The sequence below is a fragment of the Erpetoichthys calabaricus genome, chromosome 12 (assembly GCF_900747795.2).
Source record: "Erpetoichthys calabaricus chromosome 12, fErpCal1.3, whole genome shotgun sequence".
Taxonomy (NCBI): domain Eukaryota; kingdom Metazoa; phylum Chordata; class Cladistia; order Polypteriformes; family Polypteridae; genus Erpetoichthys; species Erpetoichthys calabaricus.
Window position 1 is genome coordinate 150981422 of NC_041405.2, and position 12886 is coordinate 150994307.

Sequence of the window (12886 nt, forward strand, 5' to 3'; positions counted from 1 at the left end):
ATTTACCTTGAAATCCGGATATATTTACTGGGTGGACATCCAATGCTGAATTGGGCATACTAAAATCCAGAAGAAAAGAGACAAAAAAAGCTATAAACCAAATAATGTAAAATCTGCTCAATTCAATTCAGAGATGCGGAGAGCTGGAGCCCATCCTGGCAGTAGGGGGTCCTGTTCTGCTATTCAAACCAGCAAGTGAATGTAGTCTGGAAAAAAGTAGTGGCAACCGTGAGGGCAAAAGCCCCGGTGTCAGAGCATGAAGTAAGGCAAAGTCGAAGTTAATAACAAAATAAAAAGTCATAGCCAGAAGGAACTAATCTTTTAGAAGAACATTATGAAGCTTTCATACCTGCAAACAGACAGTGAATGTGCCCAAGAGAGCAGCTTTTAAAGTGTCATGTTAATGATAGATAGATAGATAGATAGATAGATAGATAGATAGATAGATAGATAGATAGATAGATAGATAGATAGATAGATAGATAGATAGATAGATAGATAGATAGATAGAGTGGTGTGAAAAACTATTTGCCCCCTTCCTGATTTCTTATTCTTTTGCATGTTTGTCACACAAAATGTTTCTGATCATCAAACACATTTAACCATTAGTCAAATATAACACAAGTAAACACAAAATGCAGTTTGTAAATGGTGGTTTTTATTATTTAGGGAGAAAAAAAAATCCAAACCTACATGGCCCTGTGTGAAAAAGTAATTGCCCCCTGAACCTAATAACTGGTTGGGCCACCCTTAGCAGCAATAACTGCAATCAAGCGTTTGCGATAACTTGCAATGAGTCTTTTACAGCGCTCTGGAGGAATTTTGGCCCACTCATCTTTGCAAAATTGTTGTAATTCAGCTTTATTTGAGGGTTTTCTAGCATGAACCGCCTTTTTAAGGTCATGCCATAGCATCTCAATTGGATTCAGGTCAGGACTTTGACTAGGCCACTCCAAAGTCTTCATTTTGTTTTTCTTCAGCCATTCAGAGGTGGATTTGCTGGTGTGTTTTGGGTCATTGTCCTGTTGCAGCACCCAAGATCGCTTCAGCTTGAGTTGTCGAACAGATGGCCGGACATTCTCCTTCAGGATTTTTTGGTAGACAGTAGAATTCATGGTTCCATCTATCACAGCAAGCCTTCCAGGTCCTGAAGCAGACCCCAGACCATCACACTACCACCACCATATTTTACTGTTGGTATGATGTTCTTTTTCTGAAATGCTGTGTTCCTTTTACGCCAGATGTAACGGGACATTTGCCTTCCAAAAAGTTCAACTTTTGACTCATCAGTCCACAAGGTATTTTCCCAAAAGTCTTGGCAATTTTAGCAAAATTGAGACGAGCCCTAATGTTCTTTTTGCTTAACAGTGGTTTGCGTCTTGGAAATCTGCCATGCAGGCCATTTTTGCCCAGTCTCTTTCTTATGGTGGAGTCGTGAACACTGACCTTAATTGAGGCAAGTGAGGCCTGCAGTTCTTTAGACGTTGTCCTGGGGTCTTTTGTGACCTCTCGGATGAGTCGTCTCTGCGCTCTTGGGGTAATTTTGGTCGGCCGGCCACTCCTGGGAAGGTTCACCACTGTTCCATGTTTTTAACATTTGTGGATAATGGCTCTCACTGTGGTTCGCTGGAGTCCCAAAGCTTTAGAAATGGCTTTATAACCTTTACCAGACTGATAGATCTCAATTACTTCTGTTCTCATTTGTTCCTGAATTTCTTTGGATCTTGGCATGATGTCTAGCTTTTGAGGTGCTTTTGGTCTACTTCTCTGTGTCAGGCAGCTCCTATTTAAGTGATTTCTTGATTGAAACAGGTGTGGCAGTAATCAGGCCTGGGGGTGGCTACGGAAATTGAACTCAGGTGTGATACACCACATTTAGGGTATTTTTTAACAAGTGGCAATTACTTTTTCACACAGGGCCATGTAGGTTTGGATTTTTTTTCTCCCTAAATAATAAAAACCACCATTTAAAAACTGCATTTTGTGTTTACTTGTGTTATATTTGACTAATGGTTAAATGTGTTTGATGATCAGAAACATTTTGTGTGGCAAACATGCAAAAGAATAAGAAATCAGGAAGGGGGGCAAATAGTTTTTCACACCACTGTAGATAGATAGATAGATAGATAGATAGATAGATAGATAGATAGATAGATAGATAGATAGATAGATAGATAGATAGATAGATAGATAGATAGATAGATAGATACATACTTTATTAATCCCAATGGGAAATTCACATTCTTCAGCAGCAGCACACTGATACAATAAACAATATTAAATTAAAGAATGATAATAATGCAGGTGAAAAACAGACAATAACTATGTATAATGTTAAATGTAACGTTTACCCCCCCGGGTGGAATTAAATAGTCGCATAGTTTGGGGGACGAACGATCTCCTCAATCTGTGAGTGGAGCAGGACAGTGACAGCAGTCTGTCGCTGAAGCTGCTCTTCTGTCTGGAGATGATACTATTAAGTGGATGCAGTGGATTCTCCATAATTGATAGGAGCCTGCTGAGCGCCCTTCGCTCTGCCACAGATGTTAAATTGTCCAGCTCCGTGCCTACAATAGAGCCTGCCTTCCTCACCAGTTTGTCCAGGCATGAGGCGTCTTTCCTCTTAAGGCTGCCTCCCCAGCACACCACTGCGTTGAAGAGGGCGCTCGCCACAACTGTCTGATAGAACATCTGCAGCATCTTATTGCAGATGTTGAAGGACGCCAGCCTTCTAAGGAAGTATAACCGGCTTTGTCCTTTCTTGCACAGAGCATCAGTATTGGCAGTCCAGTCTAATTTATCATCCAGCTGCACTCCGAGATATTTATAGGTCTGCACCATCTGCACACAGTCACCTTTGATGATCACTGGGACTATGAGGGGTCTGGGCCTCCTAAAATCCACCACCAGCTCCTTGGTTTTGCTGGTGTTCAGGTGTAGGTGGTTTGAGTCGCACCATTTAACAAAGTCCTTGATTAGGTTCCTATACTCCTCCTGCCCATTCCTGATGCAGCCCACGATAGCAGTGTCATCAGCAAACTTTTGCACATGGCAGGACTCCGAGTTGTATTGGAAGTCCGATGTAAATAGGCTGAACAGGACCGGAGAAAGTACAGTCCGCTGTGGTGCTCCTGTGTTGCTGACCACAATGTCAGACGTGCAGTTCCCAAGACGCACATACTGAGGTCTGTCTTTAAGATAGTCCACGATCCATGCCACTAGGTATGAATCTAATCCCATCTCTGTCAGTGTGTCCCTAAGGAGCAGAGGTTGGATTGTGTTGAAGGCGCTAGAAAAGTCTAGAAACATAATTCTTACAGTACCACTGCCTCTGTCCAAGTGAGAGAGGGATCGGTGTAGCATATAGATGATGGCATCCTCCGCTCCCACCTTCTCCTGATATGCAAACTGCAGAGGGTCAAGGGTTGATCTATGCCGTGTGACCACTAGAGGGCTCTGCAGCTCCTCAAACCCAGAACACAAGTGCTGTCACACAGTGAAAAGGCTTCAATAAATGTGGTTTTATTTAATCTAATACCTTACACAGGTTTTAGTACTCCTTTCACAAAACATTCCTCCACAATAATTCCTCCATCTCTCCTCTAAGAGAGCTTTGTCTACCTCCTCCCGACTCAGCTCACCCAGAGGAGGCCCAGATGGCTCCTTTTACCTCAGGACCATAAATAAATGAATGAATAAATGAAGGAGCAACTGAAGCAGTCTTTGCATTGTGATAGCTCATAGAGAAGCATTGAGAAAAACAGAAAGGCATGAATGTGGTGTTTCTTGATTTGCGAAGGCTGATGATGGTGTATCACGTCAAGAGGTCTGAAGGTGCATGAGAGAGAAAGCAGGACCAGAGAATTGTGTGGGGATGGTCCAGGATATGTATGAAGGAGTGAGGACTCGGGTTGGGATAACAGACAACACCCCAGTCAGAGGAGGTCTGCACCAGGACCAGGGACCTTCTCTAAGTCCTAACTTCTTTGATCTGGCTAGGGATGTGTTGATTTCTGGGATAAAAGACCTCCACCCTGGTGCTTCTTTTTGCTGATGACGTTATGTTGCGTAGCACCAGAGAGGAGGAAGTGGAAAGAAAGTTGGAAGAATGGAGAAGGGCTTTGGAAGATAGAGGATTGAAGATAAATAGGAAGAAAACAGAATATGTGAGGCTTAATGGTGACCAGGATTCAGAAGATAGCCTGCTGGAGAAGATATTGAAAATAGTGGAGAAGTTTAAATATCTAGGATCAGTAGTAGACCAAAATGGAGAATTAGATGCAAAGATAACTTATAGAGTGCAGTGTAGATGGAACAATTGGAAGAAGGTATCAGATATTGTGTGATCGAAGATCTTAAGGAAGACTAGCAATGAATTATGGAGCTGAGACATGGATACTAAAGGGAGCAGCAGGAGATGAAGTTGGATGTGGCAGAAATGAGAATGTTGAGCTGAATGTGTGGAGTTACAGAAAAGGACAGAAAAAGAAACTAGACAATCAGAGGTAAAACAAAAGTAGGAGAGATAGCTAAGAAAGTCCAGGAAAGTAGACTAAAGTGATATGGACATGTGATGAGGAGATACAAGGAATATGTGGACAAGAGAGTGATGGGAATGGGAGTCCAGGGGAAGAGAAAGAGCGGGAGCCCAAAGCAGAGGTGGACTGATAAAAGAAAAGAAGAACTGTAGAACAAGGGCTTGAATGGCAAGAAGGTGCAGGACTGAGCTGTTTGGAGAAGGTTGATCAAGCACATTGACCCCAAATAGAAGTTGGAAAAGATAAATTAGAAGGAGAAGAAGAAGCCTTATTTATTTAGATGTTTTAAAGTACACATTGTCATAGAATGTATTATTTATGAATTATAAAATAAGTCTAACAAACTATCTTAACCTTCAGTCCAAATGGAAGGAGATATTAGGCTAATTAAGTTGTGCTGATTATTGCCTGGTTTTATTGGTTCCAGTACACTACAGGCTAATATAGGCTATACTGTACAGTAAATAACATACAATTTAATTAAACAACAACATACCGTGTCAGACATGGGTAGCACCAGCACCGTGCTGTTTCAGGTCATAAATCCCACCATGGGCATCCAAAAAAATTCCATGGTAAACGTTTTCATTGCCAGGGACAGGATTGACCTACTGTCTCACATTCAGACCTGGACCTTTAAACATTTTCACTGTCTCTCTTTGAGTCAGTATTGTCATTTTACCTTCTTCTTTTTTTTATGATGAGCCTATTTCATCCTAGGCCACAATCCTAACTAAGGATCCCATTTCCTGTAGTGTTAAATTTGCATTTTTTGTGGTCTTGACTTATGAGGAATTCATTTATGACTTGAATTTCTCAACTGGAATTGAATCAACAGAGCTGTAGTTTTTACTTTCTCGTATATGAAGTAAAGGGAAAGTATTGGAATCATTTAAAGATTCGATGTCAAGATTTTGATGAATCTCGATGTTTTAGACCTCGCTGACTTTCTCGTATACAAAGTATAGGGAAAGTATTGGAATCCTCCAAAAATTCCATTTCGAGATTTTGGTGAATCTCAACGTTTTAGACCTCCCTGAGTCTGAAAAACACTTTTTTTGGAATTATGTATGTGTGTCTGCCTTTGTATGTGTGTAAACACGATAACTTGAGTTTGCTTTCACTTAGGTCAACCTGTAGTACTAGGGTGTTTTACCGTGTTAGCCATTATGAATGTAGAGAAAAGCCAAGCAAAATGACATTTTGCTACTTCATCCATCCATCCTCTTCCGCTTATCCGAGGTCGGGTTGCGGGGGCAGCAGCTTGAGCAGAGATGCCCAGACTTCCCTCTCCCCGGCCACTTCTTCTAGCTCTTCCGAGAGAATCCCAAGGTGTTCCCAGGCCAGCCGGGAGACATAGTCCCTCCAGCGTGTCCTGGGTCTTCCCCGGGGCCTCCTCCCGGTTGGACGTGCCCAGAACACCTCACCAGGGAGGCGTCCAGGAGGCATCCTGATCAGATGCCCGAGCCACCTCATCGGACGACTCCTCTCGATGTGGAGGAGCAGCGGCTCTACTCTGAGCCCCTCCCGGATGACTGAGCTTCTCACCCTATCTTTAAGGGAGAGCCCAGACACCCTGCGGAGGAAACTCATTTCAGCTGCTTGTATTCGCAATCTCGTTCTTTCGGTCACTACCCATAGCTCATGACCATAGGTGAGGGTAGGAACATAGATCGACTGGTAAATTGAGAGCTTTGCCTTGCGGCTCAGCTCCTTTTTCACCACGACAGACCGATGCAGAGCCCGCATTACTGCGGACGCCACACCGATCTGCCTGTTGATCTCACGCTCCATTCTTCCCTCACTCGTGAACAAGACCCCAAGATACTTGAACTCCTCCACTTGGGGCAGGATCTCGCTACCAACCCTGAGAGGGCACTCCACCCTTTTCCGGCTGAGGACCATGGTCTCGGATTTGGAGGTGCTGATTCTCATCCCAGCCACTTCACACTCGGCTGCGAACCGATCCAGAGAGAGCTGAAGATCACGGCTTGATGAAGCAAACAGGACAACATCATCTGCAAAAAGCAGTGACCCAATCCTGAGCCCACCAAACCGGACCCCCTCAACGCCCTGGCTGCACCTAGATATTCTGTCCATAAAAGTTATGAACAGAATCGGTGACAAAGGGCAGCCCTGGCGGAGTCCAACTCTCACTGGAAACGGGTTCGACTTACTTGCTACTTAGGTCAACCAAAATTTTGCATACTAGTATTAGGTACAAAATGTAGACTTCTATGAACTTTTGGGCTATTTCCATTAACCAGAAGTGACACTTTTTTATTCATGCAGCTTCAGAGTCTGATTTATTCAACTGTACTTTTATAATAATTGTTCAAGATATTATTAATTTGATTTGATTTGTAGTTGATGGTTCTTTAATGTACATAATATAAAAATATAATCATTGTCTTGCAGTTTACTCCTCAGATATTCATCCCCATATCTGAGTATACAAGAAAGTCTAGGGGAGACAACTCCCAATTTTATTTGATAAAGTCGTCGTTTTCTTTGTTTACATGTTTGCGTTTAGAATTCGCCACTTGAACTCGCTTGTCACACTGGTTGCGATGATATGAATCTGGCAGCATTTGCACTGTGCATCATCCCTCACTTGATAAAAGCAAACTTTAGCATTACTTGGGTTATTTTTCAAGTTGGCCCAGCGGTAGGACAGGGCTGGCTTTTGACTTTCATTTTGCCTTCAACTCCCGATTATCGTATCGCCCTTTCATTCTCACTTAGCCGGCTATTTTTTAACCTCACGGTTTCGACCTTCTGCTTTCTCTGACCACATTTTGTGATTCATCTCCTAGTCCTTCTACTCTCACAATAAATCCTCAGAGACACATTTGTGTTTCTTAACATTTCCTGATCGCTTGCTTGTGGCTTTCTTCTCTGCATCAAGCATAACAGTCTCTCATTATTACTTTCATCTCTCTTAAAGCAACTTTTCGTAGAGCTTACCAAAGGCTGCTGCCTCAACAGCTAACTTGGTGAGAATCAGAAGAAACCATTTTTCAAACATCCATTAAGCACGTCACTTACCTGAGGATAGGAATTTCTGCAGCTGATGTCCTTCTCTTTGAAGTCTGAGGTGAGGGTCACAAAACTTCCAACAATAGTGCTGTGGACATAACAGTCTTGTTAATTGACCTTGATCTTGCTCCATCTACAGACACATGGAATAAATGACCAAGTAGCATGGAGGAGAGCAGGACTTTAAGAGCCTACAAATCTCAACTTGATGTTACTTAAATGAAAAGGATGAACAAGCCTGTTGGCCTGAATAGCCTGTTCTCTTTACAGCTGTCCTAATATTCTAACAATCATCTTGTTGTCGGCATGCCCTAAAATTAGATAAATCCAATCTTAGGTTATAAACAACATGTATGAAAATGTGTGAAAAAGGACGGGAGGTCCACGTACTGATTCTGTAACTTGGAGAACCAACCAATTAACAGCAGTAACTTAAAGCTACTGATTTCTGTAGGTCTCCTCCATTATATTGCAGGAATGTTTAGCTGACTTCTCATCACACCACCTCAGCTCATCAATGTTTGAGGACTGCTCTGTAAGGGTCCCAAAGAGTATCTCAGTGGTGTTGAAGTCTGGCCACTTCAGACCTCTGAGTTGCAACCACATGATGGTCTTGTTTTGGATGAACATGGCAAGTCGGCTTAGTGAGGCTGCACAAGGTGCCACGTGTTAGCTAATTAGATGTCTCTGCTCAATATTACCGTTAAGATCCCTACCCACTCTGCCGCTGATCAAACAGACCCCCTGTTACCTGTTATAAAGGCTTGGGTCCTTCTTTTTTTCATCTTGCTCCAAGGACACATTAATTTTCTACAAAACACAAAACAGTTTGATAATGAAGGAAAATCAGTAAATGTCATAGAAATCGCAATTAAAATGGATGACTGGATGTCTTCAAGCAAATTTTGCACAAACATTAGGGAGTTTTTCTTTACACAAAGAACGATAGACACTTGGAATAAGCAAACAAGTAGTGCGGTAGACAGTAAGACTTTAGGGCAGGGGTCTCCAACACGTCACTTGTAAGCTGCCAGTAGCTCACAACCCTTTTCCAATCAGCTCACCAAAGGGTTAATGAATCCTACATAAATTTGAAAACTTTATAGTCAAATTAGGGGCGGGGCAATCTTTCCAAAAAATCATATCACGGTCCTTTTAACACAAAATCACGATCCACAATCTGAATTGCAATCTCTCTTTTCAATGTGGGAGACACTTACGAAAATATCCGGACTCAAACTCATCAAGACGTAAGTAACACTTTATTTTAAATATGAAACAAAGTTGAATTCAATTGTTCTCTCGTTCACTAGCTAAACGGAGTTAAGGACCACGCCTGAAGATGGCAAGTGAGTGAGGGAGGCCCCTCTCCTCGGCCCGTTGTGTGGATCTCGGATTCGCGCTAATAAATCGGTACCTCAAGCGAACTCTGATACATAGTGCAATGAGAGAAATCACAAAATCAACCGGAATGCTCAAGCAAATTACAGAAAAAAAAGATCTAAATCTGTTAAGTAGTTCTCTCGTGAAAAGCGGACTGACAAACATACAGACAGACATACATTGGATTTTATATATTAAATATTAGTAAACCTTCAAAATAATGTGCAGTTAAAGTCTCAACAGCATTCTCAACATTTCTGGAGCTTAGTAGAGCCACATAGCTATAAGAATCTTCACCAAGCAGCTCTGAAAATGTCTGCTTTGTTTGGGTCTCCATACCTCTGTGAGTCTGACGTGAATGTCATGAAGTCAAAGTTCAGAAAAAGACTGACAAGACGAACATTTAAATGACTCCATCAGAGTGAACCTCAGTGGCTCCACTCCACTATACACCTCAGTGCCGGTCATCTGACTAACTAAACAACACATCACACATGACACTGGACCTGTGAATAAAGTGACACAGTGACATGTGACAAAGTGACAAATGAAGAAGTCAGATCTGCATATTTGGAATTGCATTGTTTGGTTTTGACTGAATTCATGTTTTAATTCAGTAGTGTGAGATAAACTAGAAAATGCACACAGACATACAGAATGCACTTGCAGGTGAACTAAATATTTTTTGTGATGTTTTAATGCAAAATGTGAGTTGTGGACACGAACATTTTGCAAATGTTCAGGCAAAACAAGCTTATTCAGTTTGTTTAGGTTGAAATAAGCTATGAGAATAAACGTTAAAAAACCACCAGTAGCTCTCGGCCATTTTCATTTTGTAAAAGTAGCTCTCAGGGGAACAAAAGGTTGGAGACCCCTGGTGTAGGGACTTTCAAAACTCAACTTAATGTTTTTTTGGAAGAAATAAGTGGATAGGACTAGCGAGCTTTGTTGGTCTGAATGGCCTGTTCTCATCTAGAGTGTTCTAGAATAGAATAGAAAAGAATAGAATGCCTTTAATTGTCACTATACACATGTACAATGAGATTAAAAGCAGCTCCTCCAGTGCAGACATACAGTTAGGTCCATAAATATTTGGACAGAGACAACTTTATTCTCATTTTGGTTCTGTACATTACCACAATGAATTTTAAATGAAATAACTCCGATGCAGTTGAAGTGCAGACTTTCAGCTTTAATTCAGTGGGGTGAACAAAACGATTTTATAAAAATGTGAGGAAACTAAAGCATTTAACACAATCCCTTCATTTCAGGGGCTCAAAAGTAATTGGACAAATTAAATAACTGGAAATCAAATGTTCATTTTAATACTTGGTTGAAAACCCTTTGCTGGCAATGACAGCCGGAAGTCTTGAACTCCTGGACATCACCAGATGCTGGGTTTCCTCCTTTTTAATGATCTGCCAGGCCTTTACTGCAGCGGCTTTCAGTTGCTGTTTGTTTGTAGGCCTTTCTGTCTGAAGTTTAGTCTTCAACAAGTGAACTGCCTGCTCAATTGGGTTAAGATCAGGTGACTGACTTGGCCATTCAAGAATTTTCCACTTCTTTGCTTTAATAAACTCCTGGGTTGCTTTGGCTATATGTTTTGGGTCATTGTCCATCTGTATCATGAAACGCCGCCCAATCAATTTGACGTCATTTAGCTGGATTTGAGCAGACAGTATGTCTCTGAACCCCTCAGAATTCATTCGGCTGCTTCTGTCCTGTGTCACATCATCAATAAACACTAGTGTCCCAGTGCCACTGGCAGCCATGCACGCCCAAGCCATCACACTGCCTCCCTCCACCGTGTTTTACAGATGATGTGCTATGCTTTGGATAATGAGCTGTTCCACGCCTTCTCCATACTTTTTTTCTTGCCATCATTCTGGTAGAGGTTGATCTTGGTTTCATCTCTCCAAAGAATGTTTTTCCAGAACAGTGTTGGCTTTTTTAGATGTTCTTTAGCAAAGTCCAATCTAGCCTTTCTATTCTTGAGGTTTATGAGTGGCTTGCACCTTGCAGTGCACCGTCTGTATTTACTTTCATGCGGTCTTCTCTTTATGGTAGAATTGGATATCGATACGCCGACCCCCTGGAGATTGTTGTTCACTTGGTTGGCTGTTGTGAAGGGGTTTCTCTTCACCATGGAAATGATTCTGCGATCATCCACCACTGTTGTCTTCCGTGGACGTCCAGGTCTTTTTGCATTGCTGAGTTCACCAGTGCTTGCTTTCTTTCTCAGGATGTACTAAACTGTAGATTTTGCCACTCGTAATATTGTAGCAATTTCTTGGATGGGTTTTTTCTGTTTTTGCAGCTTAAGGATGGCTTCTTTCACCTGCATGGAGAGCTCCTTTGACCGCATGTTGTCTGTTCACAGCAAAATCTTCCACATGCAAGCACCACACCTCAAATCAACTCCAGGCCTTTTATCTACTTAATTGATAATGACATAATGACGGACTTGCCTACAGCTGCCCATGAAACAGCCTTTGAGTCAATTGTCCAATTACTTTTGAGCCCCTGAAATGAAGGGATTGTGTTATAAAATGCTTTAGTTGCCTCACATTTTTATGCAATCGTTTTGTTCACCCCACTGAATTAAAGCTGAAAGTCTGCACTTCAACTGCATCTATCCAAATATTTATGGACCTAACTGTATATGTAGAACACAACAAACAAATAAACAAATGGTGCCAAAAGTTGCAAAAAAAGTTCTGCGACGCTATACACATATAGAAAGAATAAATAACTATTGCACTATTGGTTTATTGCACGTTATTTAAATAATATAAAAAATAATGTGCAGTTATTAACTCTTTCGGTGCTGAATATTTTTCCCAAAAAACATAGTTTCTGAAAAGCTATGGTTTCACACAGAAATCAACATAAAACGTCTGTTGCTGCATGCTGCGGCTGCCAGTTTGACAAGAATGGACGGCAGGTTTGCTGCCAGGCTGTCTTCACATGGCTGGGGTGTCAGCAGCAGCAGTCACGGTCACAGTGCATTTCAAAGTCGTTTCTACCTCTTATCATTGTTAAGTGGCAGTCCTACTGGTGAACACTGTAAGTACCACAACTAGCTGGGCACCATCAGCTGAAGCTGGAACCTCACATTCATTTTCTATCAATTGTATCAAAATTGGAGTCCAGCAAGTCATAATCCAGTTCAGAGATAACAGGCAAAATGTTGTCTGCGGAGTATTTTGCTTTACGCATTCGCTTTGATCTCTCGCCATTATGTCAGTGCCCTTTTTGCTCTTGTTTGCACCTTACTACTCACACGAGCGCAGGAAATCTCGGTCAAACCAATGAAGCTAACTTTCCTTCTAGCAACGAGAGTCCAACTAAAACATAACAGTTGGTACCTGTCACACTTTACAATTGATTACCATCGTCAACTCCTCCTTTTGACAAAAGTCGACATCAGCCCTGAAAGAGTTAATAATGTTCTAACTAAGTCCCCCGATTTCCCAAGAGGACACTCCATTAAAACAAATTGTTACAATAGCTCCTGTACTGTGTTAAAAAAACAAATAGTAACCTACGAAAGAGTAATGCATCCCATCCTCGCTCTTGAAGTCCTTCTCCATTGCTGTGTTTGCATTTAACACGTGTGGATTTGTTAAAGCCACCTAAAAGAAGACAAAAATAAATTTATATTAATTTCATATAATACTGGACTTATCATAGACGCAATCTCCCTACTTGAAAAATCCATTCATGTCAGGGTAACTAGAAATGTTCAGAAAACATCGACTGACCTAAGCTTTACCCAGCTGTCACCAAACATATTGCAACAACAAGCATAACCACAGTAACAGCCGCTTCAAAATCCTTACAGGCTATTGTTTTGAAGTGGGAAAACCATAACTTTATAACTACAGATCCTATATTAAAAAACAAGCTGTAATCAGCCATAATGT

The 12886-nt window shown here is 41.6% G+C and overlaps 1 protein-coding gene across 1 annotated transcript in view; it reads right to left on the reverse strand.

Annotated features, from left to right (window-relative positions):
• The window catches only part of LOC114661580 (cation channel sperm-associated auxiliary subunit delta-like), a 103447-nt gene that overhangs the window by 19261 nt on the left and 71300 nt on the right, over positions 1–12886 (reverse strand). The window contains exons 14-17 of the mRNA XM_028814712.2: positions 12509–12595; positions 8329–8387; positions 7587–7665; positions 7–59 (exon numbers count right to left, since the gene is read on the reverse strand). Of these exons, the coding sequence (XP_028670545.2) occupies positions 7–59; positions 7587–7665; positions 8329–8387; positions 12509–12595 (278 nt within the window). The remainder of the gene's footprint in view (positions 1–6; positions 60–7586; positions 7666–8328; positions 8388–12508; positions 12596–12886) is intronic.